Here is a 24,252-nt window from a genome sequence, read left to right as displayed (position 1 = left end):
TTATTGGATTCATTTAGCATTTTTTCTACCTACCACTCCATCATATGCACTCAGCAGTGTATTAGTTCTAGACAAGCCTTCAGGGAGATGAAGAGAAGAATTAGTGAACAAAAGGGGACTGTCCTCCCTCTACTGTGCTGTCATCACAGTCCCTTGCAGTTTATACAGCCCTTCACGCAGTGCAGTCGGCTTCACTAGATTATGGGTATGATGAAAAATCTGAGTCTCATTCTACTTTTGGTCTCCTCAGTACACAGAATAGCAAGTGCTCAACTCAATTCTTCTTGAACTGATGTTCTGTGTCCTGGAAGATGATCTGAGACCCTGTGACTGATGGTGGCTGTGGTGGCAGACAAAGTGCACCTGCCAGGCTGAGCCGCTTCCCCAAGTCTCCTGTGTATGATTCAAGAGGCCCCCTTCTCTCACTGCCGTGGGTCTTCCTCCCACTTCTCTGTTAGCCCACCTGGCTCCTGCACAGCCATGCCTCAGGGACACACCCTGTAAATGCATCGATGGCTTTGAATTAAAAGCAATGCAGGATATATTGGTTATAGTGGTTAACAGTCTAGTACAGGCCTGCCTGAGGTACTATATTGGTTCAACTGCTTATTAGCTGAGTGATGTTAGGCAGGTAACTTGGTCTCTGTGTGCCTCAGTTTCCTTATCTGCAAAATAGAGATATAATAGTACCTACTTCTCAGAATAAACTTAAGTTTTTAAGTTTAAAGAGCTTAAACTACGGTCTGGTGCACAGCAAGTACTCAATAAATGTCAAATGTACCCAACACAGGGAAGTCAAATCAAAACATCAATAACTCAATTAAATGTTCATTTATAAGTCTAGTATTTTTGAAGTTTTTATTTTGTGTAAGGAAAAGGTGAAATCCCTGCCCTTAAAGGTTGAGTGGTCTAGTGGAGTACTGAGGAGACCAATGGACAATTTCCAAAGTATGACTCAGAAGGCCCACAGGTGGGGAGGAAGGCATGTGAGGAAGCACATGGAGCTGCACATGGAGCTGCTCACAGCTGGAATGGAGAAGGGGGAGGGGCACAAGTAGGGGAGATGAGAAGCGATGCGGAAGGAGAAACAGGTATTAGACTGAGAAGGATCTTGAGACCCCTTGTCAAAGATTCTGGACTTTATCTTTGGAGCAATAGGCACAATTAAAGGGAGTGATAAAATTACATTTGCATCACTGAAAGAGCACTGCAGGTCCAGTGTGAAGGGGGCTAGACTGTGGCAGAGATACAAGTTAGGAGGCTGTTGCAATAAAGTGGTTACAAGGTGACAACGGCATGAATGCAAGTAATGGTGATGGAGATAAGGCAACGAATATGGAAAATCTTCACAAGTTAGGAGAGGATCTGGTGACTACTTGGATGTAGAAGAAGGAGAAGATGATGACTGGTGTTTCTGTTGGATGGGAAAAGAGTGCCAAAAAGGATTCAGCAAGAACAAGCCACATCGAGGGTCAGAACTACTGCACAGACAGTAATTACACATGGCAAATTGTTCCTGGATCTCCCATTAGGGCAGCAGAATGATGATGTCTTTGTGACGATGTAGGGGTACCTGCTGATGTCAGCAGAGGGAGGCCTATCTGGGAGAAGAGGAGGAATCTGAGAGAATGATGCACATGCTCCACTAAAGGAGAATTTCTGGAGACACAGCATCCAAAGTCAGCCCAGTTAACCTTACTTTGCTTTCCCACATCCATCAGGCAGTCAGCTGGTATTCAGAGGACCTAACAATGTGCATTCAGTGCTGTACTAGCTGCTGTGGGAACAAGAGACAAAAGACATGGCTTCTATTCTTCAAGGAATGTTTAAGCAATTTGAAGAGACAGACCTCCAGTACATTAGACTTTATAAAACAATGCAAAAGAGTTTATTCAATGCTAAATTAAAGAGTGTGAATTATATGTCTTGCAGGACCCAGAGGCCTCTTTGGCAATGTGGTGATTAGGAAGGGCCTGACCTGGCTGGAGCATGACCTAAAGAGGGTTTATGCGGCAAGTGGTTCCTGGAACATAGCCAAGAGGTCAAATTTTTGTTTCATGAATGAAAACTATTCTCTCCTCCAGAAAACGTGCCAGGACACTCAGGTCCCATTGGGTAGAGCGTGGCATTGAATAAGGCCAACTTCCCAGGGGAGAGCATCGGGATGGCCAGACATGTTACGTGTAGCTTGTATTTCAGGGGCTTTAAGCACTTCAAGACATGATCTCATCCACCTGCAGAAGACATTAGCTCATTTGTGGACTGCCTCTCTATTACTGATAATACATAATTATTTGTATTGTGTTTATATTTCAAAGGCAGAGCCAGTGATTAACCAAACTAACACCTCCATCTTGTCCCAACAAGGTTTTATTTAAGTATTTATGCAGTTAAGTGTCTTTTAAACCTACCTTTGTCACCTTTGCTGAGTTTCTGATAGATTATAATGAAGAAAGTTATATTGTGAATGTTTACATCTGAAGCTGTTGCCCAGTCTCTGGATTTCTACAAAAATAGCTGATTGCTTTACAGCTATTTTTAGAGGTGGGTCAACTGAGATACAAAGGTATTACGTATAACTCATATGGCAAGTGGAGAAACAATAGAATTTATATATGCATTAAAATGTATCTACTTCTATATATTAGGTAGCAGGTACAGTACTAAATTCTTTATAAATATTATTTCATTTAACTCTTACCTCAACACTTTTAGCAAAGAAATTATAGATTGCCACTTTATAAATGAGAAATCTGAAACTCAGAAAGGCTCAAACACTTCCTCACAATCACATGCTGAGAATAGCATTTAAATCCAGAATTCCAGACTCAACTCTGACACTGTGTCCATATCCCTGAAGAGTAGGTTCCCATCCCTATACCAGTGCTGCAGAACCCTAATACTGCTAGACTACCTCCTTCAAACTCCTTTCTACTTTAATAAGTTAAGGACTTCGTATTAGGTTCTTGACAGTCTCAGAAAGAGTTCTGGAATGGCCATTGGGGATGCAGAGACTACAGACTGCCGTTAGTGGGGCTGTCAGAGGTCAGGAGTTTTATAAAATTGATATTCCTGGCAGGAAAGATCATTTCCATCTTTACACAGTTCTGAAATCTGAGACCGACTTATCCTGTTACAAGCTCTCTCTTCCAAAATGCAGTTCAACTCTGGGCATGATGGGGTAAGTTTCCACCAAGGACATACATATGCAGATTTTAAACATGTGTACATTTTAAACATTTTGAGGGAAAAGAGTCTGCCTACTTGTGTTAAAAGTTATCGTGAAACAAGGTTAAAATGTATAAAATCTTACTTAAACTGTTTAAAAATATATTTTGCTATGGTAAAGGATAGAGAGTCTTTATGAAAAAATATATAGAACATTTCAAAACACTTGAGCTCCAATTTTTGCCTGAACGTTGCTAACAAAAGCCACTGTATGTAAACAGTAAGGTGCACAAAATTTAAACTTATAGCTGGAAAACATTCTTTTTGGGAGGAGAGGAGAAAGATGTCATTCTCTTTCAAAGGAATGAAGTGAAGAAGGTGCCTTCTGATGCCTGAGAATCAACCATGGGAAAGGAAGTGCTCTTAGTATCACCGGTTTCTAGGTGGTTCTTCATTCTAGGGAACAGTGAGTGGCCCTGGGGGCACTGACAGCTGTGGACAGTCACCAGCGCAGAGCAAGGAGACTTACTAAGCAGCAGCACTCATGGCCATGAGCAGAGCGACTGCAGCATCTGGTGCCATCCTGGCCTGAGGTTTTCTCCAAGACAGAGGGAGTATTCAGAAGGGAAGAGATGGAATAAGCTGATTGCACATAAGGAAAAGGAAGAAGTTTATCAAGTTATAGAAAGGTGTTGATATTTAACAAAATAAAGTAAAAAGTGTCTACTAGGGAGTTAAATATTTACTTGAGAAGGACACTTGCTGAAACTTTTCCTGGGTAAGAGAGGTGCCACTGCCGCCTAGAAGCAGGAAATTCAAATTGCAGGACAAATATCCTTCAACTGAAGCCTTGCCAAGAAACAGCAACTCAAGGTGATAAAGAACTAAAAACACCTACAATTACTGCTTCTTTGCCCTATCCCTCAAATGCCCAGATATTGGCTGTTTGACACTGATTGACAGATCCATTACCATCTAGCCTCTCATAGGGAGAATGCTCATTAATTCAAGTCAGAGTAATACTTGCAACATCAGTTACCTCTTGATGAGGCTCAGAGATTTCTCACAAGAGCTAACACAAATGAGCTTGTTCTGGAAGCACTAATGCAGAAACATGGTGGGCCCAAGAACTCCTGGGAAAGACTGCTAAAAAGATTCCTGGGACCCTTCTGCAGGTGGTACTTGAAAAGAACATTCCAGCTGATTCTGAAGCAGGACGTGTCTCACCCCAATGTGAAAGACACGGCAGAGCAACTGGACCAAACAAGTAAATTTAGGTCTCTGGAGAGTAACTGATTCTTACCCTAAATCTTTTGTTAAAGAGTTCAGTTCATCAAAATAAAACAATTTCTTTCAAGTGAATAACCTAATAATTTGAGATCCATATAATTGTTGTTTTTATGATCTTGCCTGCTATGGCCCCAACCCGAAGTAACACTGAGGTGCCCTGGACGCCTATATTCTGCCGAGCATCAAGTGTTTCTGGCACAGTTAGAAAGAAAGTCACAAGAGCCTGGCAAAAATCAGTGCAGTGAAGCGTGTGTTCTTTAAAATAAGGAAGAAGGGGCAGCCAAAGAATCAGAGACAAAATGCTGGGCAGCTGGCCTGTAAAACTGCCTGCTGGGAGAATGCATAACTGACAGGCTGGATGGTTGATTCGGTTCCTGATTGAGCCAAGTTTTTCTTCCCTCCCTGGCATGGTCAGCATGTTAAATAACAAAGGTGCCAAAAGGTGGAAATGCGGAACACTTGCACCTGGAAAAAACAAGCTGTGCAGAGGAGCAGCAAATAATACCTGCTGTTTATAGACAGAGATGGCGGAAACAGTGACTCTTCATATGGTCCTACAAAACGTGGCCATAAATAAAACTCTAGCTTAACGAGTAGCATGCATAACATAAAAGCTCTATGGATGAAGAATGGGACCCTAAATTCCTAGTTTTCAATGGACTGACCATGAGAAACTGAAGTTGCTTTTCTAAAGAGCTTGTATATTAGGAAACTAGCAGAAATCAGGAAGGAGGAAAGGCAGCTTGTTAGGAAGGAGATGACACCGGCAAGTGTGTCCCATGTGCCATGAATAAATTAGGGCATCGGCATCAAACAAGACGAGGAGCACAGGGTACAGGATGGTGGAGTTAGTGGGGTGCGATGGGCAGAGGTACTGAAAGATGAGGTAAACGCTGAGAGGGTGGGCTGGCAGGAAAACCTAGTCTCAGCCTAACGCTGATGTTTTAGTCTTGAGTTCGGTTTCCTTTAGTCTCCGTGGGAGGCATACTTACTGGCCAATAGTGCGCCACCCCCGTATTCCTGGGCTCTTTCACCTACTCTCTCTTCCCTTCTGAGAAATGATGAGGTTGTTAGAGAATTTAGAAGCCATGGTGAGGCTTTTCTCCATTACCATGCAGTGGAATCCAGCAGCTGCAGGAGGCGAGAATTATGTGTCTCTTGGCCTCTCATTGCATAACAGGAAGAAGACGACTGAGGAAAGCCTTATGAGGCACCCACAAGGGCGGAAGAAAACACCATGCATAACTAAAGGCTGATGGAACAGAAACACCGGGTACCCAAAGGTGGTGCCGTCCCCTTAGTGCAATCATCAGCACTGTTATGATCGGAGAGAACCTCCGGTGTACTGGGTCCTGCTTGACTGCAGTATTAGCTCCATAAGGCTCCTGGACTCAGGATCTGAAGTGGACACGAAGCTCAGGGCACCAAAGAGCAAGGACAACATCTTGGCTTCCAAATGGTTTGAATTTTTCCCCCAATGCCTCCTTCCCACTCTCAAACTGAACCCAAATTCCAATGTGGAAATGCAGTTTTTATTTCCTGTTCCCTCCAAGGAATTTTTGTTTCGGTAAAAATAAACATACCACTATAAACTACAGTCCTGGGTTAAAAACAATTTTTTTTGGCAGGAGTATTCAGACAGATGTTGATACAAGTTGCAGTTTTTACAAGTCTTTGTGGAGGTAAATAACAGTCATAAATACTTTTCTCCAATATGGAAAAACTCCTTCTGTATCCCACCCTCTTCAACTGCCTCATAGTGTCTGGGCTAAGCTACTGTCACTAGGTGTTTGCATGTGCAAGGGTTAGTAACACACGCCCCCATGTGCAAGGGGGCATGTGGTACTCACCAGAGATATTTTAAAGCATGTACACTGGAGAGGGATTTAGCACTGCCAGGCAGGAAGTAGCTGCATGAGTTAAGACTGTTCACTTAATAATAAGCATTGCTTCAGTGGAGGGGACTACGTCCACTTCACTAGTGCCACCCTTACCAGGAAGTGTTCCAAGTATGAAGGATGAACAAATGTCAAAAGGCTCATTGAACTGTGGATATCTGCAGGAATCCCACCTCTCCAGTCTGGAGTCACTGATCCTTCACTCAGGTTGTGAGCCAGCTTTGATAAATACAAGGAAACCATTAAGAAATTCAGCCTCTTCCTACTTGAAGCCAACCCATCACTCAGCATCTAGTGAAGGTGGCCAGGAATCACTATGTCAAATACTGCCTGTGCCCAACCATCCCAGTTCACATGACAGAGCCTGAACTTGAATTCCCTTCCTCAGCTGTGCCAGGTCACTAATCCAGGCTACTGAGATTTCCCATCAACAATGAGGCCGATGATAGATGTTGAAGGGCAGGTTATCCAGAAAGGAAGGGGAACGGAAAAACCACAACCAGGAGGCACCTCCAATACACCAGGGTTGGGTCAACTCAGCACCATAAGAGAATGAACACACTGGTAGAAGCTGATGGAGCGACATCACATCTCCAAACAGGAGGTCCTTGCTCATGGCAACCCAAGGATAAGCCTGTCAGACCTTATGAAGATCAACGCCTCAAATTAGCCAGTCACTCTCCATGGCATTTGTCCTTATGTTCTCAGTGAGCAAGATGAAGATGAGGCCATGTATGGCTTCCCACTAAACTTGGACATTTTGGGAAAGAACCAAGTTCATTCATTACTACAATAATTGAAAACTTTTGATAGCAGGCTGTGGGTAAGTTCGAATGTGATACTAATGAAGATCGGAGCTTTGTCTCATTTTGTGATGACGTCTAGATGCTTTGTCATTACTTAGTCAAACAAGGAAACAGAGGTGTAAGGCTGATGACTGCAAATTCAGACCTGCCACAATTTCTGCCAAGTGTGGTCTCTGGACCACTTGCGTAAGAAACAGGCAGGAGTTAAAAAAAAAAAAATTCTGGCCCCATCCAAGACAAGGATGGGGTTTAAAGGATGTGCTCACTCAAGTTTGAGAAACAAGGCCTTTCCAGGTGAGCTCAGTGCCAGACCCTGCAGACAGTGGCTTGGATCATCAACTTTAAAGATAAAGCATTCATGACATAATTTACCAGGGAAATTAGGTAGTGAACAAAACCACAGTGCTCATTTTGCAACTTGAAAGGTGATCAGAGGAGGTTGTGGAAACTTCCTCATGAACATCAAAAAGTTCTCATATTCCTTGGCTCTATTTTTCACACAAAAAAAGTAATTCTCTTTAGCTGCTGACTAAGAGATTTTGCTGAATGATAACACTTAGCCGTCGTGTGTTCACTCAGTCTCAGAGCTGGCATTAGATTCTAAAACCTCTCCTCATCTTTAGGTAAAAGAAGTAGAATTGTTTAAACCTAGATACAACAATGTATCAGGGTAGTAATTCAAATTTCGAGTCTCCAGTGACTGCTACTGGGATGGAAGAGGGGAGGTGGCGATCAATAATTCCACTCTGTGCTCTGAGGCAGTAATGCACACGAACCACCTTGAACAGATGATAATCTGTTCTATTTTGCAGTGGAAATATGTTGGGATGTATACTAAGTGCTAAAGTGGGGCTTGAGGCAAAAATCCTTGATGAAAATGCTCTGATAAGAAATGGATCATTAGGGTCAAAGGTTTTTAAATTTTGTCAACCACTCAACAGCTCAAAACCAGCTGTCCGACAGAGGCTTACAAACAGCTTTCTTGTACCAACGGTTCTCATCTAAAGGCTTTGCATAAAGCTCAGTGGACTTGAAGTGGAAAGGAAGAAAAAGGATTTGAAAATCTCCTATCAGAAAAAGCAGCTAAATCTTGGAATGACTGTGTTAAGAACCATTTATAATCATTCCCTGAAATAATTTGGATGAAGAAAAACAAATTAATTCTCCATAGTGTTCTGAATTATTTAAAACCACCTATTTGCTACACATCAGGAAATTAAGAACATGATACTGTTTGCAAATGATTCATAAAATGTCTCAGTTCATATAGTTTGTTCAGGTCGCTGGTTAAAAAACAATGCAACTATCGCATGAACTACTGAAATGGAGAAATAAGGCTGACAACTCAATTAAATGTCTGGTAATCTTAACTTTTGAAAATATTCTAAATATTTCCTTTACAAAACTCTCCTCATGTGGTGGCCAGGAGAAACAAAATAACCTGAAGGGTTATTTTGTGTCACATTTTTCAGCATGCTGGAAGGAGCGCAAAATCAGACCTCTTGAATCACTATCCAGTGTTGTTTGTAGACAATAATTTTATCTGGGAATTATGAATATGCACATAACTTCAAAAGATCACATAAAAGGTCATAATCACGACACACATTTTACCCCCAGATTTGAGGAATAAAATGATGGGTGTAACATGACTTGGGATCTAAAGACTCAAATTCTGACACAAATGCAATGCATCATTTTAATTCCATGTAAAAGCAACAACTGGAAAAGAGATGTTCTCCTGAATCACAGGGTGAAAAAAAAAAGGCAAGTCTTTGTCATCTAATTAGTAGTTCAGGAGTTGGCGGAGGGAGAAAAAATACTGCTAATCGAGCCCACAATAGCAGCTACTAGTTCTAAAGAGCAAAGTACTAAGCGCTGCAGAGGAGCCCGGGCGTGAATAACACCTGCTCATAATTCACCTGGGGCCACGCGCCTGCCGTGAACAAGTGAATGGCCAACGAGCAGCAGAGCTATGGTGCCACTTCACACACTGAATATATTCCTTGTGAAGATTCCCACCACTAAGGTGCAGACTGTCTTTAAATAAAAAGAGGGGACGGGTGTTGCCTCAAGCAGACAAGCTATCAAGACAGCATTAATAACTCAAAGAGGAAGGAGGACAATAGAGATGGGCAGAGATCTCAGGGTTAGAACTGTTTCCTCTTTTTAACTAGGTCCTCGTATCTGGCAAAGACAAATGCATTAATACACTTGACATGTGTCGCTCTCGACTTTTATGCTATTCCTTTAGAGAATGGTTTCCTTTCTCATCTCTTAACCGTTAGAAACAGCAGAGCATGAGGTTCCATGTGGATGGAGAAATGGGAAGAAAACTTCTGGAGAGAAAATATTTTTGGCTGCTGAATGGAAAGGACTGGAACGCAGAGCCATGATTTTCAGTATCTGAGCATCACTGGGACTGTGTTCAACCCCTCTGACCTGATGAATTCATATATGGACCAATAGGAAATGAGCCTTTTGTCCTGTCTACACAAAACAATCAGTCTCTGGACCAATTTGAACAATTTTCCCTTGAGGCTTTCCCGATTATAGATGCTCATTCTGCAACAGGGAAGGACAAATCTGACTCCATAATGGATGTTTCGTTTGTATTTTATTACTTCTGCCACAAGTTAATCACTAAAAGGATGTTGCCTATGAGCTTAAATCATACATAACAGTCCATCTCTGGGAACTCTGCCTCCCAGGTCATGAACACTAAGCTAAAATACCTTTGTTTAGCTCACAGGAAACATTCTGACCAGCCCCACCTGGGAATGACTGCAGGAAGGAAGACATTAACACATCCACTCTGGAGGCTGATGAGAACCAGGAAATGTTTGACTTTACTCCCTCCGCTTTTAGTACAAAAGAAGTCTGAATTTTAACTCAGGCAAGATGGTTCTTTGGCGCACTAATCTACCATCTTCTTGGTCTGCTGCCTTTCCGAATAAAGTCATTATTCCTAGCCCCAACACTTGGTCCCTTGATTTATTGGCCTGTTGTGCGGGGAGCAGTACCAGCTTGGACTCAGTTAACGGTTCTCTCATACTTCAGATAACCTGGAGGAGTTAGGCGGTGGGGTCTGTGTCCTTCCCCTGCCTGAGACTATTTCTGGATCACTGCTCTTTGAGGAGTTAACTCCTTCTCCTTTAAGCTTCCCACACCTGTCAACCTCACCCTCTGCTCCCTTGCTTTTTGCTGTGTGTGTATTTCCATGACGTTCCTATCTTCACTGAAACCTCCAACCCCTTCTCGCTCCTGGTCCTCGTGATTAAAATGTCCACGTTGTTATGTGTTGAACTGTGTGCTCCCCCAAAATATGTTGAAGTTCCACCCTTCCCCCACAACTGTTCCTATGATCTGATTTGGAAGTAGGGTCTTCACAGCCCTAATCAAGTTAAGATGAGGTCATTAGGGTGGGGCCTAATCTTATATGATTGATGCCCTTATAAGAAGGGGAAAACACCATCTAAAGACAGAGACGCAGAGAGAAAAGGTCCATGTGGAGATGGAGGCAGAGATTGGGGTTACGCTGCCACAAATCAAGGAACACCTGGGGCTGCTGGAAACTAGACTAGGCAAGGAAGGACCCTCCCACAGAGGGCGCATGGCTCTGTTAACACCTTGATTTCAGACTTCTGGCCTCCAGAACTGGGAGAGAATGAACTTCTGTTGTTTGAAGCCACTTTGCTTGTGCTAATGTTATAGTAGCTCCAGGAAACTAATGGGCTATATGAATAATCGATCACGTATTGTGGCTTTTCAGTTATTTTGCTTCCTCTCAGTCAATGATCTTCTACACTGCAGTTCAGCCACCACCTTTCATGGTCAGACACCTGGGGCCTGCTCGCAGCCAAACTGCTCTGCTCTGAAACCTCTGGCTGACACATCCCCCTGTCTAACCACGCAGTCACTTTCCAGAGCCGACTTGCTCACCCAACCACTCTCACCACGATTTACATCCCTTCTTCTTTTCACTCCCAGGCCCCTCCTATCTTTAGTTCTCTCCTCATTCAACCTGAAGTCCAAGATTTCATGGTTCAATCTCCTAAACTCTTGCCCCTTTGTCATTTATCACATCACCTGGAAACACTTTGCCCCTGGGAGAGTTTAACCATCCACTTTCTTCCTGACCACGCTGGGCCTGCCGAGGGCAGCTGCAGAAGAGAGCATTATTCAGAAAATCAGCAGCACTGGAAGTTCACCGTTACCAGCCATTGATGGCCCTCCCTGCTGGGCCCGCACACTGCTTAGCAATCCTACTGGTCTTCTCGAGGCGGCTCAGTCTCCAGAACTTCCTGCACACAACCTACAGGTCTATTCCCATCCTTACCTTCCTCCTACTCAACGGAATAGGAGCTCGTCCTTCACTTGAAAGCCAATTCCTCATCTGTGTTCTTAGTACTGGTCCTTTCCGTTCTATCAGTAATCTGCACACCAAGCCATCCCTACCCTTTCCTGTAGCTCCTCCTCTTTTTCCAAGCAGCATGGGAACATGCTTAAGTCTTCCCTATTACAAAAACCTTTCCATTCTCAGACCCTCTCCAGCTATCACTCTTTCTTTCAGAGATATCTGCACTGGTTGTCTTTATTTTCTTATTTCCCTCTCGCGCTCCACCTCCACTGGACTGGCTCTGCCCTCGTCACCCCATTGAGAGAGCTCTCACCAACATTGCCACTGGCCTCCGTGTCACTACATCTAATGGACACATTCCAACCTCACATCACTTTGCCCTCACGTGGTATCTACACTAACTGCTTCTCCTTGACACTCTTTGCTTGGTTTCTGTGGCTTCTATGACACTGCAAATGCCCATTTTCCCTCTGATCTCTCAGGTTTCTCCTTATTCTCTGTGCTGTCTGTCTCTTCCTCTACTCATTTTTAAACATTTACATCTTCCAATTGCTCTTCTCTTCCCTTCTTAATCCATATTTTCCCCACTCATTCTCAAAGCTTGATTTACTATCCTTAAGCCAATTTCTCCTAAATATTATCTCCATTCCAACCTCTCTTCTGAAATCCTGATCCATATACACCCAGATGCCTATCAGAATTTCTTCTTGGATGTTTTTCGGCCTTTGGAATTCAATACACCCAAAATTCAGTTCATAAGCATCGTCGCCACCCTCTGCCCTAACACAGTCCTCCAATATACTTTTTCACTAAATAATATGCCATCCGTAGGCAGCTCAAGCCTGTAACTCTAGAGTCACACAGTGACTCCTCCCACTCGGACCCCTTCGCCATCCCACGCATTCCATTAACCACGCCTAGATTCAATCTAATCCCTGTGCATTCACATCCATTTTAACATGCAAAACCACAGACAACCCAGGTATTGGTAAAAGCTGCTTTCCTCTGTCAATCAGCCCGTTTGTGTCAGAGCCCACCCTTGCTACTTCAAAAATCTGTGCCCTCACCGCTTTTCCTTGGCATACGCCAAAGCTGCACTGAACTTAATCCCGTTACTAATAGTGCCGTATGTTAGTTCCCCCACCCTACTCTCTCTCATTTTTATGCCCAAAATCTCTCCTTCTCGAGAGCCTCCTTTGTCTCGCTCATCATGGAAGCTCCTTCTTTATAATCCAGATTCTGCTTCAACACCATTTTCATTCACTTCTTCCTTTTAACTCTCGGCTGCTTCAGAGAGCAGTGCGGGCTCACTGATGAGGCTCTGGTTCAGGCAATGGTGGAGCAGCTATAGCAGAATAACCCTCCTAACAATTAGAAATTATGGAAAAACATTAAAATGATAACTGTTTGAAGGTACTGGAGAGCAATATAAAGCCAGAGGGAATATGACTCTTGAAAGAAGGGAAGCCAAATAGGTGATATCTACAATTAATTAAATTTTCCCCTAAGGGCACTGCCCTGTTCAGGGGGCTCATGTGGGATAGACTTCAAGAAAAAAAAGGCTGCTGTGGAGTCAGAGGCCTGAGTTTGGGGTTGTCAAATGTCAGGAAATTGAAGAGGAGAATGCTGGAAAAGGAGGGAACCATCATATTAACCCCCCCCCCCCCCAATCAGCACACAAGTTCCTCTCAAATTTCTGGCCCCCTCATCAGCTGTTCAGGGCAGCACTCCAAATATCCAATGGAAAGGAACAGCTGGAATGCTGCAAAGGAATGAAGATTTGAGGAGCTACCCAGTTTTGGAGTGTCAGAATTTGTTGTTCAAGCCTTGTTATAGAGAGACGGTTAGGAAACTCTTTAGAACTTTCATTAAAACTCAGAAGGGCTACATCCCAAGGCCAAGACTATATCCTAGAATTAAAGGCAAAACTAAAACAGACCAACCCTCCAGAAGATCAAGCTGCTCCACCAGTAATTTAACTGCCTGCTGGACTGAAACACAATACTTTCCAGGGGCAGAAAATAGAAACCAGAATAACCACAAAACACCACCTACAAGCTTCAGTCTGTAATTTCAAAAATGACTAGACATTCAAAGAAACAGGAAAATATGACTCATAATCAGAGGAAAAATCAGTCACTAGGAATGGATCCATAGGTAATCTAGATACTGGTATTAGTAGTCAAAGATTTAAAATGATTATTACAAATATGCTAATGAATCTATCAGGAAAAAAAATGGGAATAGTGGGAGATAAGAATGAAATTTTGAGAATACATAAAACCTTAGAAATAAACTACTGAAAATTTTATAATTTAAAAATACAACATCTGAAATAAATTCATTGGAGGGAGTTAATGGCACATTTACATGAAAGAGTCAGAAGACACAGAAATAAGTCAATAGGAATTATTCAAACTGAAGCACAGAGAAAAACAGTTTAAAAATGAACAGTTTTCGTGACCTGTGGAACAATGTAAAACAATTTAAAATATAAGTAATTGGAGTTCCAGAAGGAGAAAATAAATGCAGCAGAATTAAATATTTTAAGCAAGAATGGCCCCCAAATTTCCAAACGTTTATTTAAAAACCCAATCAAGAGATCCATAAAGCTTAACAACATCCAGGCAGGATAAATACAAAGGAAGCTACCCTCAAAATACATCATTCAAACTGCTGAAAATCAAAGATAAAGAAAACATTTTTAAAGCCTTCCAAAGAAAAAGACTTATCACATATAGAGGAACGATAAGAAGTTAGCTCATTTTTCATTAAAAAAAAAAAAAAAAAAGAAGAAGAAGGCCGAAAGACAATAAAACACCATTTTTAAAGCACTGAAAGAAAAAACCAAAAGTCAAGCCAGGATTTTATAATCAGAGAAAATATCTTTCAAAAAAAATAAGGACAAAATAAAGACATTCTCTGTGAAACAAAAGGTGGAGGAGTCTTCCTTCAGCAGACCAGTATTATAAAAAATGCTAAACGATATTTTTCAGGCTGAAGGAAAATGCTACCAGATGGAAATCTGCATCTAAAGGAAAATAGGAGGAGCACTGAAAATGGTAAACATGTGGATATTATTTTTTAAAAAAGCTTTTTTCTTTTCCTAATTTCTTTAAAAGACAATTAACTCTTCAAAACAAAAATCATAAAGTATTGTACATTATATAACTTGTAGGAACAAAACACATGACAACAAAACACAAAGGATAAGGACAGTGGTATAATAGTAACTCAAGGGAGAGCATGGTAAGTTAAGGATTCATATTGTAATCCCTAAAGGAATTACTAAAAAAATATTATGCAGAGGTAGAGCTAAAAAGCCAAGAGAGGAGATAAAATGGAATACTTAAAAACATTTGTATTACTCTAAGGAAGGCAGAAAAGGACAGATAGGAATAAAACCCAAAGGGGCACACATACAAAAAACAAATAGCAAGATAGTAGTTACTAAAACTCAGCAGTATCAATTATTACAATAAACGTAAACAGAATGAACACTCCAATAAAACAGGAGAGATTAGAGAAGGGGGAAGCAATTCCTCACTATATGCTGTTTATGAAGGACATACTTTAAAGATACAAATTGAAAACAAAAAGATGGAAAAAGACATACCACACAAACAGTAAGCGTAAGAAAGCTTATGGCTAAATTAGTATCTGTCAATGTATATTGTTAAGACCAAGGATAAATATGAACAGTCAAGAATGAGAAAAGGACCAATTCATCAGATAATGAAAAAATTCTAAACATGTATGAACCTAATAGAGCTTTACAATACATGAAACAAAACTGACAGAACTAAAGAAAGAGGCAACTCCTCCATCAGTTTTTAACACCTCCCTCTCAGTAATTGATAGAACAAGTAGCTATAATTTAGTAAGGGTATCTATCTTGACATTCACAAAACACTATATTCAACAACTATAGGATGCAGTTTTTTTAAAATACACGTAGAACATTCACCAAGATATATCACATGCTGGGCCAAAATATAAGTCCCAATAAATGGCAAAGGATTAACATTATACAGAGTATGTTCTCTGACCATATTAAAATTAATTAGAAGTCAATAAAATCTACATCCCACTAATTCACTTGATTTTTAAAAACTATTCACCCATTGCTTCACCCTTTTCATCTGATGTACTCTGACTCTTCTTTGTATGTCACTTTTAAGGTCACAAATGTCCTGCTGATCCTTAAATCCAGGCCTTTAAAATAATTAATTTCAGTACATGGGTAACTTAACTGAATAAAAGCAACGATTTCTGAGGCCCTAATGTGTGTCTGCCCTCTGCTGGGAACAATAAAGGCTATTTATTGCTTAAATAACATTTTGGATGTGTCAGGCCCCATGGTAAGCACTTTACAATTATAAACCCCTGTAACTGAATCTTCATAATAATCCTATGAGATGGAAACAGTCTTAAAGATGAAGAAAGAGGCAAAGAGAAGGAAGTCATTTGAACCATGGTCAGAAAGCTATTAGGCAGTGAAGCCAGAGTTACCAGGCCAGAAATTCCAGCTCCACGGCCATGTTTCTTAACCGCTGTACTCTACAGGCATATCTGGTTTTATTGTGCTTTGGAGAGATGGTGGGTTGTTAGGTTTTGGTTTTTTGTTTTTTTCAAATTAAAGGTTTGTGGCAATCCTGCAGTGAGCAATTTGATTGACACCATTTTTCCAAAAGCATTTGCGCACTTTGTGTCTCTGTGTCACATTTTGGTAATTCTCACAATATTTCAAATTTTTTGTCATTATTGTGTTTGTTATGGTGGTCTGTGATCAGTGATATTTGATGTTACTACAACTTGCTGAACGCTTAGATGATTAGCATTTGTTAGCAATAAAGTGTTTTTTAATTAAGGTATGTACATTTATTACATACTGCTATTGCACACGTAACAGACTATGCAATACATGGTAAACATAACTTTTACATGCACCGGGAAACCGCAAAACTAGTGTGACTCCCTTTATTGCAGTGATCTAGAACCCAACTGGCGATATTTCCAAGGTCTGCCTGTATAGTCTTTGACTTCAGTGACCACAAAACGGTGGAGGGCAGGCGAAAAGACAAATAAACCACCATAATTCAGTGACGTAGGTGTTTTGACCCCCTCCCCAATTTACAGTGTTTCTGTGCTTTGTGTCTCCACACAAGGCCACTTAGTAACCTACCGTCCTTTATAAACTTACTTTCCAGAAAAAAAAATAATCTTTTTTATATTGTAAAATATTAGCTATAAAAATTTTAATACTGCTTCATGTGCTCTCTGAGAGCATTTGCATTTTAATAGTTTCTGTTTGATTTAAGCAAAATACATATTTCTAACTTTGGAATGTCAGGCATTCAGAGGACAGATGCGGGAAGGTTGTGTGTGTGGGGAGGTGTGGTATGGAGACCTGCCCAGGTATTCTCACAATCTAACCACTTGAAGAACTAGTTTCTTTCTCATTGCATAAGTTAGATCCTTGCTACTCTTTATTGCTAAGTTTTATAGAAACCAGACAATGATTCAAGTTCAGGAAGTCACTTAACTTTGTCTAAATTCTCATACCTTTCTTCTTGGTAAATGAGAACAGTATTTGCTCCCTTGGGTTGTGAAGATTAAACACACGAGTATGTAAGCACCCACCGCAGGACATGGCATACACCACGTGATGCTTGATAAAAAACCAAAAAGATCAAAATTTCAACTTTTTATTCTCTTTATATTACAAGACAAGGGAATTTTTTGAAGTAAGCTTTATAATTGTTTGGCCATCCATAAGCTCTCAAGTCCACAGAGAATACTACACACTAAAATAGCAACCAGAAGTTCAAAAAAGAGTACACAACCTCAGGCTGAGCCTCTGTCTCTGTAAATTTGCACAGGTGTAGGGGTTTCTGTTTGTTTTGGAGTAAACAGAAAATTTCTTTCTGAGCTGAAAATAATAAAAGCAATAGGAAAAAAAAAAGTTTTTAAAGCCAAGAACCTATCTTACTTTATGTCATGTACATAATTACAGTTGCACAATTGCAGACATTTAATTCTGGGCCTTGAGAACCCACACAACTTTTCAAAAACCATCGCAGACTACTTTCCATGTCCTCAAGAGGAGGTGAAAACAATAAAAATAAAATTTCCCCTGAACGTGTTCAGTTTCAAAACTGGATTTGAAACTGGATTTTTCTTTGAATAAACCACCATCAGCAAGACACAGTGTTCCCCAACAAAGAGGTGGGACTTCCTTCTGGGACACTAGAGCCCGAAGACTTTAGACACGACACTGGCTTTTATAGGGCACTAGGGTGAGTAGTCTCACTTCAGTGATTTCATCATCATTAAAATCTGTGAAACAAACAAACCTTGGTCTGTTGGAACTGATTTTAAACAAAAAGTTCTATCTCTCTTTTTTTTTCTTTTTGATGATATACAATTAAGGAAAGTGAAACTCAGAGTTTGGAAGGGTGTCAGGGTTCCAGACACATCTGACAAGGCTAGGGTAGTTTAATAGTTGTCCTCAGTGAAGATTCCTCTGGGATAAGGCTTATGAAATTCTTTTCACTTTCTGCATGAGAATTTGACCTTCACTTAACCGGCCAGTTTTGTTCTTGAGACAACCTGATAAAACGGCTATGTTAATTACGTTACTAGGGAACATTGCTTACTGGTGAAAATAACCCCTGATTGGTAGCTTGCATCTGGACTGGGAAGACCACCAATGCCTCATAGGAAGCCCTTTCTTTGCAACTCAACACTTTTACAACTGGAGTGGGCATTTGTGGACAACTCAAAAGCTATGCATATAAAGTTGTTACAAGATACGTGAGGCTTTTAAGCCATGGTGATTCTCATGCCTGCCTGATGTGGATCTTGTCTCTTTGAACATAAGCTGTTATCTGGGGTGGGGATTCAGAAGCCAGACCCTGGAGTGCTACAAGGATTCCCACAGGAGAGCCTGGCACTTCCCAGAAGGCAGGCCGTGCTTCCTGTCCTACTGAGCAGACAGGCACCAAGTGGCGTATGAGCTTTTTATGAATCCAGGATGTTAAGCTGAACCAAACAAGACCCCCTGGTGGACACTGCAGGTACAACATAGATGAGATAGAATACTAAGGACCAGAGAAAAAAGTAGTAAACTCTTTTTTAGGAATAACTTTTCCACTTAAAAATGACAGTAAATAAACATCAGCTACTATCGATAAAATAAAGCAGCAACATTTCTCCTCAATGTTTCCCGGTCTCTGGTTGTAACTCTGAGTCTTTCCTATAACACAAAATACCATTTAATTCCTCAAGCTGTGCTCATGTGAAATGAAAGCTGAATAATGGTACTTCCGTCTATCAATATCTGCAGTCTCAGGAGCCTTCCCAGAAAGGTGGGCCACTGCAAACAGGTGGCAAAGTCTCAGGGGCTCTCCACAGGGCTCGGCCGTCTCCACATCTCCAGCGAGTGCTGCTCTTCTCTAACTTCTGCATCTCACTTTTCTCCCCTCTCACTCCATGCTCCAATGTGACCTCTTTTTCTCAGTGCTCTTACACCAAGAGTATCTTTTGAGCACCTTATCTCCTTCTCTTCCCTTTCTCTCAGGTCTTTCTTTTCTCTAGAGTTCATCTCAGTTTTCTCTCTCTGAGCCTCAACTAGCTAAAATACCCTTGACTAGAACATCCAAGGTCACCGGGTGGCTCTGTAGCCAGCTGATAAGAGTGACGCTTGATGTCTGTGCCTCATGCCCGGCGCCAGGCTTGGGAATACACCCTCTCACTTCATCGCATGGCTTATGTTAGTTCCCAGGAATCTGAGAATGGCACAGCTGGTTGTGAAATTTCATGGAAGAGAATAAGGAGACATCTCTAGTGAAAAAGGAGAAGACAGGCCAGAAGAGATGGGTGCACAGCTGGAGCTGACTGTAGGAAAGCCTGAAGCCACAGAATGGGTTCACCTAACAGGCTGCTCCCAGGAGTGGTGGCAGGAAATTCTGACTATCCACTTTATCCTTTCCGTGCACTTGACCCCGTTCTCCTGTGAGAAGCCCTCACGGTACACTTTCCTTGTACCATATATAAAAGACACACTCACGCAATGGTAGTGGGTGTGTCAATTCCAACAACTGGTATATCCTTTCGGGAAAGCAGTTTAATACCATGTATGCTCCTCACACCATTAACCCTTCTCCTGGATGGCATGCCAGGAGACAAAAGTAAACCAACAGGACCACAAATATGAACTTTTTAAAATAACCACAAAAGACTACATAGCAATATGGAACTGGCTGAAATAGTCAAGAAAAAAAAACAGACTGTCTGACTACCCACGGTGAGTATGATTTTTGAAAACATGCAGGTACAGGTGGACAAAGGCCAGAGTGAAAGACAAAAATGAAAATAGTTGCGATAAGGGGACACAATTATGCATGATACGTCCTATTTCTTTTTAAAAGTCTTCAGTCTTAGCTGGTTTTACATTTAAAATAAAAAATTAAAGTAAGAATAATCACTTAGTCAAGTGGGAGTCAGGAAGGATTTTTCTCATCCCTAGTGCACTGATGAGTGGTGCAGGTTATTATTTTTATACCTGAGGGATACAAAGCACCCTTAGGTTATCAAAGACAGTTCTCATTAATTTGTTTTAGGCAATGTGGTCTAGGTAAGATGAAATCACAATAGCCAATGGGTAAAGAGAGTTTACAGTGAGCTAGGCAGTTCACATGTATTAACTCATTTAATCCTAGTAACAACCTTGTTAGGTAGCTACTATTAGATTCCCACTAAGCAGATGAGGAAACTAAGTTCACAAAGGTGAGGCACCTTGCTCAAGGCCCTGGCTTAGCTGGTGAGTGGTAGAGACAAGGATTCAAAGTCTACCAGTCTGACTCCAGAGCTGTGCCCTAAACCACTGCCCTATGCCCCACTCAATGGATGATGAGAAAATGGTACCACTGGTTCCTAATTCAGGCCAGCACTCCTCCCACTGCAGCAGGCTGCATCTTATCTGGCAGATGAGAAAACTGAAAACAAGACTGAGTGACTTGCTCATGGTCATGTGACTCGCTAATGGCCGAGAATTAACTTCTTGACTTCTAATCTAATGATTTTCCTATTATCCCAGACTGCTGGGAATGAAAAGAAAAATACCTAGCTAAGAACAAAAGTCAATGAGAAAAGACCTCAGGGAAATCAAGCCTCAGACCTTTAAAAAGATAAAAATCTTCCCTGTCTCTTTGCTCTGCCATTTATTTTAATGTGACTCTGTCCTTCCGGTACTGGCCATACGTGCCTCTGATAGACATCTGTACTCAGGGACCAGCGACCTACATGGGAGGGAGGACGGACGATGGAGAGGAGACAGGCTCCCGGGAGATGTGGCCATCACCGTACACATCTGTGTCCCGGGATTTGGCCCAACTCGGCATATGTGGCCGTGCTGTACACGTTCATGTGGAGAAATGACATGCCAATCTGGTGGGCTGCCTGGAAAATGTAACCACTTTCTGATTTCAAATAAAAAAGGTTCTGTAAAGAAAAACTGAGCTTGGAGGGGTGAAGGTTAATTGTGTGTCAACTTGGCTAGACTGTAGTACTGAGTTATTGAATCCAACACCAATATAGGTGTTGGTGTGAAGGTACTTTGTAGATGAGATTAACATCTACAATCACCTGACTTTAAATTACCCTTGGTAACGTGGGTAACTTGATAATGTGGGTTGGCGACCCCCAATCAGTTGAAGGCCTTAAGAATTAAAAACGGAGGTTTCCTGGAGGAAAAAAAAATCTGCCTTAAGACAGCATTAACTCCTGCCTGAGGTTCCAGCCGATCTGACCTACTGATTTCTCAGGCTTGCCAGTCCCCATAACTGCATGAGCCAATTCCTTAAATTAAATCCTTTCATCCATCCATCCATCCATCCATCCACCCATCTATCTAGAAAAAGGGAGCAATATTATTGGTTCTGTTTCTCTGGAAAATCCTGACTGATATAAAGGTCTTCCCAGGACTGAATGCTGGGCACACAGGCCCACCTGACATACAACTCATGAAAACCAGAAAGCATCTGAAAATGGAGGAAGCCAAGTTTGGCCGAGGAGATATGGTGTCCCATGCCACCAAGCAGGCAGGACCAGAGCAAATGTTTCTTTCTGGCCCTGAGTCACAGCAAGCAGCTGTAATAACCTCAGCACAGCCACAACTGAAAGTGGTGAGTCTGCTGTGAAATACAGGTTCAAGGACCCACGAGTCCCTGCAGCAATAAAATGACAGCTGAGAGTAAAGGACACACACTCAGATTTCTAGGAACTAACAACGAGAAAGGTGTGCTGGGAGTAATAGAAGAACCACCTCCATGAAGACTAACAGTGACCTCCAGGCGTCCCTGGTGGCCTGCTGAACACTGAGAGACAGGCCCCTCTAACTCTTCACATTCCTCTGGGGTCCTACTGAACGGTTTCCCAGGCTGGGGAGAGTTACATTTTAAACCCGATTTGCTTCCCATTTGAAAACTAAATCTGTCCTTGCAAATTTCCTCCTTCTCACCCTCATCACCATCTCCCGGCAGTCCCGTCTCCTAGCTGACTGCTTGGGGGGGCCAACAGGGAAGGTGCGCGGCAGGTCATCAGTCTCACCTTGGCTTCTGATGTGGGTTCCAAGAAGCACAGGCGATTCCCTAGTCCCTCGGCTGCCAGGCAGAACTTCCTCTGCTCCTTGTGAACGTTCGCGATGCACTGGAGGACCACTTCATCCTCCTGCCAAGGGAACAGAGACAAAGGTGAGCAGCGAGGGCCTACTGCCCCGTGCAGAGCCAAGCCCCCAGGTTGCTTTGCTGTACGTTTATCAGGTATGTTGAGGGGTGCATGCTTTTGAATATGAGGTAAAGGAGAGTGTGTTATTCACATGGCATAACCGAGCTGCTGCCCTGAGTCAGAACTCCACTCAGTCCTGGGGTGGGGTCACAAGGAGCAAGCACGTGGAACAGAAGGAGTACTTCATTATACAGCGTCGGCCTCCCTCCCAAGATGTACAAAACACGCACAATCCGGGTGAACAGATGATTTCGACACTTGACTGAACATGAAAGTAAACCTAAGCAATTTCTCCAAATAAAAAATAAAATAAGGTGTGACTGAGGCAAACAAGGACAACAGGAGAGATCAGAGGGAAGTGGGATTTGTGGAGGGAAAGTCCATTTTGTGTCACGCTGAGAAGGTGGCAAGAAACCTGTTTTGTCCGGGAAGGGGTATATGGGACGCAGAGGTCACATGTCACTAGAGGTGACAAAGGCTGCTGTGGAGGGGAGCAGGAGAAGAGCTTTAGATTTGGGAAAGCAAGATACAAAGAAGCCTTGAGGATCCAGATCAGAAGGAGGACTTGGAAGTCAGTAGAGGAGCCACTCTGAATTCCCAAGGAGGGGACCCTCCTCCTATGCATCAGTGTCAAACGCAGCCCTCCTCAAATGGCAGAGACCTTGTCTGAATGGCATTCCTCTTGCTGATGGTCCAGAAATGAGATGGGCCTTCATTCACACTGATATGCACAGCCCTTAAACAATCCTGCCTGAGGCTGAGAGGAAAACCTTTTCCTTACCACATCGTCCATCCTCGCTCCTCCAAACAGTCTACCTGCTCTCTCTCCAATACCACTTGACTTTGGGTTTCAAACATCAGATCTCCGGGTGTGGTTCAGGTAAAGGAGTAACCAGAGGAGAGCTGGCTGGAGATTCCTCCTTAGCAACGGCTCTCCTGTCCCCTGTCTCTCCCCCATGTCTCCAGGGTTAGTGTCTGTCCTGGAGTACTGGAAAGGTATTAAATAGAATTGGTTTCTTCAACTGTATCTACAACACACCTGGTCACCTGGAAAAACAGAATCCTCTACTGGGTGGGAACATGAAGAGATTCAATAGAACTGTCCCCACAAAGAGGCCTCCCAGTGCCTAGAGACTGGTGGGGGCCACGGGGAAATTCAGGAAGCCACACATCACAGACGTATGAAGCGAAGATGGAGAGAATAAAAAAAAAGCTCCACACTTTCACTAGCACTGAAATGTCACTGCTCATCACTGAATTGAAACAGTAATAAATTCAAGAGCCTCTGCTTCTAGGAAGCCTTTGAATTGAGACAGAAGAAAATTCCAGAATATCACTGCTTTCAAAACGTGGGCTCAGTGGAACCTTTGAAAAGAATGAAGTGTTTCCCCAGGTGGAGTCTCCCCAGATCCCACAGCAACCGGGGGCTGATACCATCCTCCTAACAGGCAAAGGCTGTGGAGGAGTACTTAGTCATCAAAACGACCGAAGGGCGCCATGACACAGGGGCCGTGGGGATTAAATGGTCTGTACTGCAAGAGGCAGTCCTCGATGCACATAATTTTCCTGTCCAAAATGTCGAGAGGACCTCCTATAGAAAAAAAACATAAGCATCTCCCACCACTGCACCATTTGCTGATGAAAATCACAGGAGTGGATATATGGACCAGACTTCATAAACTGGTGAAAGTCAGTATGTATGACTGAACTATTACACTGTGCACCAGAAATTGACACGACATTGTAAACTGATGATATAATAATAATGTTGATGATGATGATGATGATGATGGTGATGATGATGACGACGATGATGAAGTCATCTTAGAGAGTCTCTTTCTGTGATCTCATTTCCTACGTTCTTTCCACCCCAAAGTGCTAAACTGGCTTGGGCTTGGCCTTGCACCAGCTGCCTTGGGGTCTGTTTGTCTTCTGAAATTGA

General features: G+C 42.3%; 1 protein-coding gene across 10 annotated transcripts in view; it reads right to left on the bottom strand.

Moving 5' to 3' along the window:
* The window catches only part of RYR3 (ryanodine receptor 3), a 499,181-nt gene that overhangs the window by 326,880 nt on the left and 148,049 nt on the right, over positions 1-24,252 (bottom strand). For all 10 annotated transcript variants that reach the window (XM_032481566.1, XM_032481567.1, XM_032481577.1 and 7 more), the window contains exon 2: positions 22,134-22,253. In XM_032481566.1, coding sequence (XP_032337457.1) covers positions 22,134-22,253 — 120 coding nt within the window. The remainder of the gene's footprint in view (positions 1-22,133; positions 22,254-24,252) is intronic.

The sequence above is a fragment of the Camelus ferus genome, chromosome 6 (genome assembly GCF_009834535.1).
Source record: "Camelus ferus isolate YT-003-E chromosome 6, BCGSAC_Cfer_1.0, whole genome shotgun sequence".
NCBI lineage: Eukaryota > Metazoa > Chordata > Mammalia > Artiodactyla > Camelidae > Camelus > Camelus ferus.
Note: the sequence above shows the minus strand (reverse complement) of the source record. Positions and strands in the feature narration are given on the sequence as shown.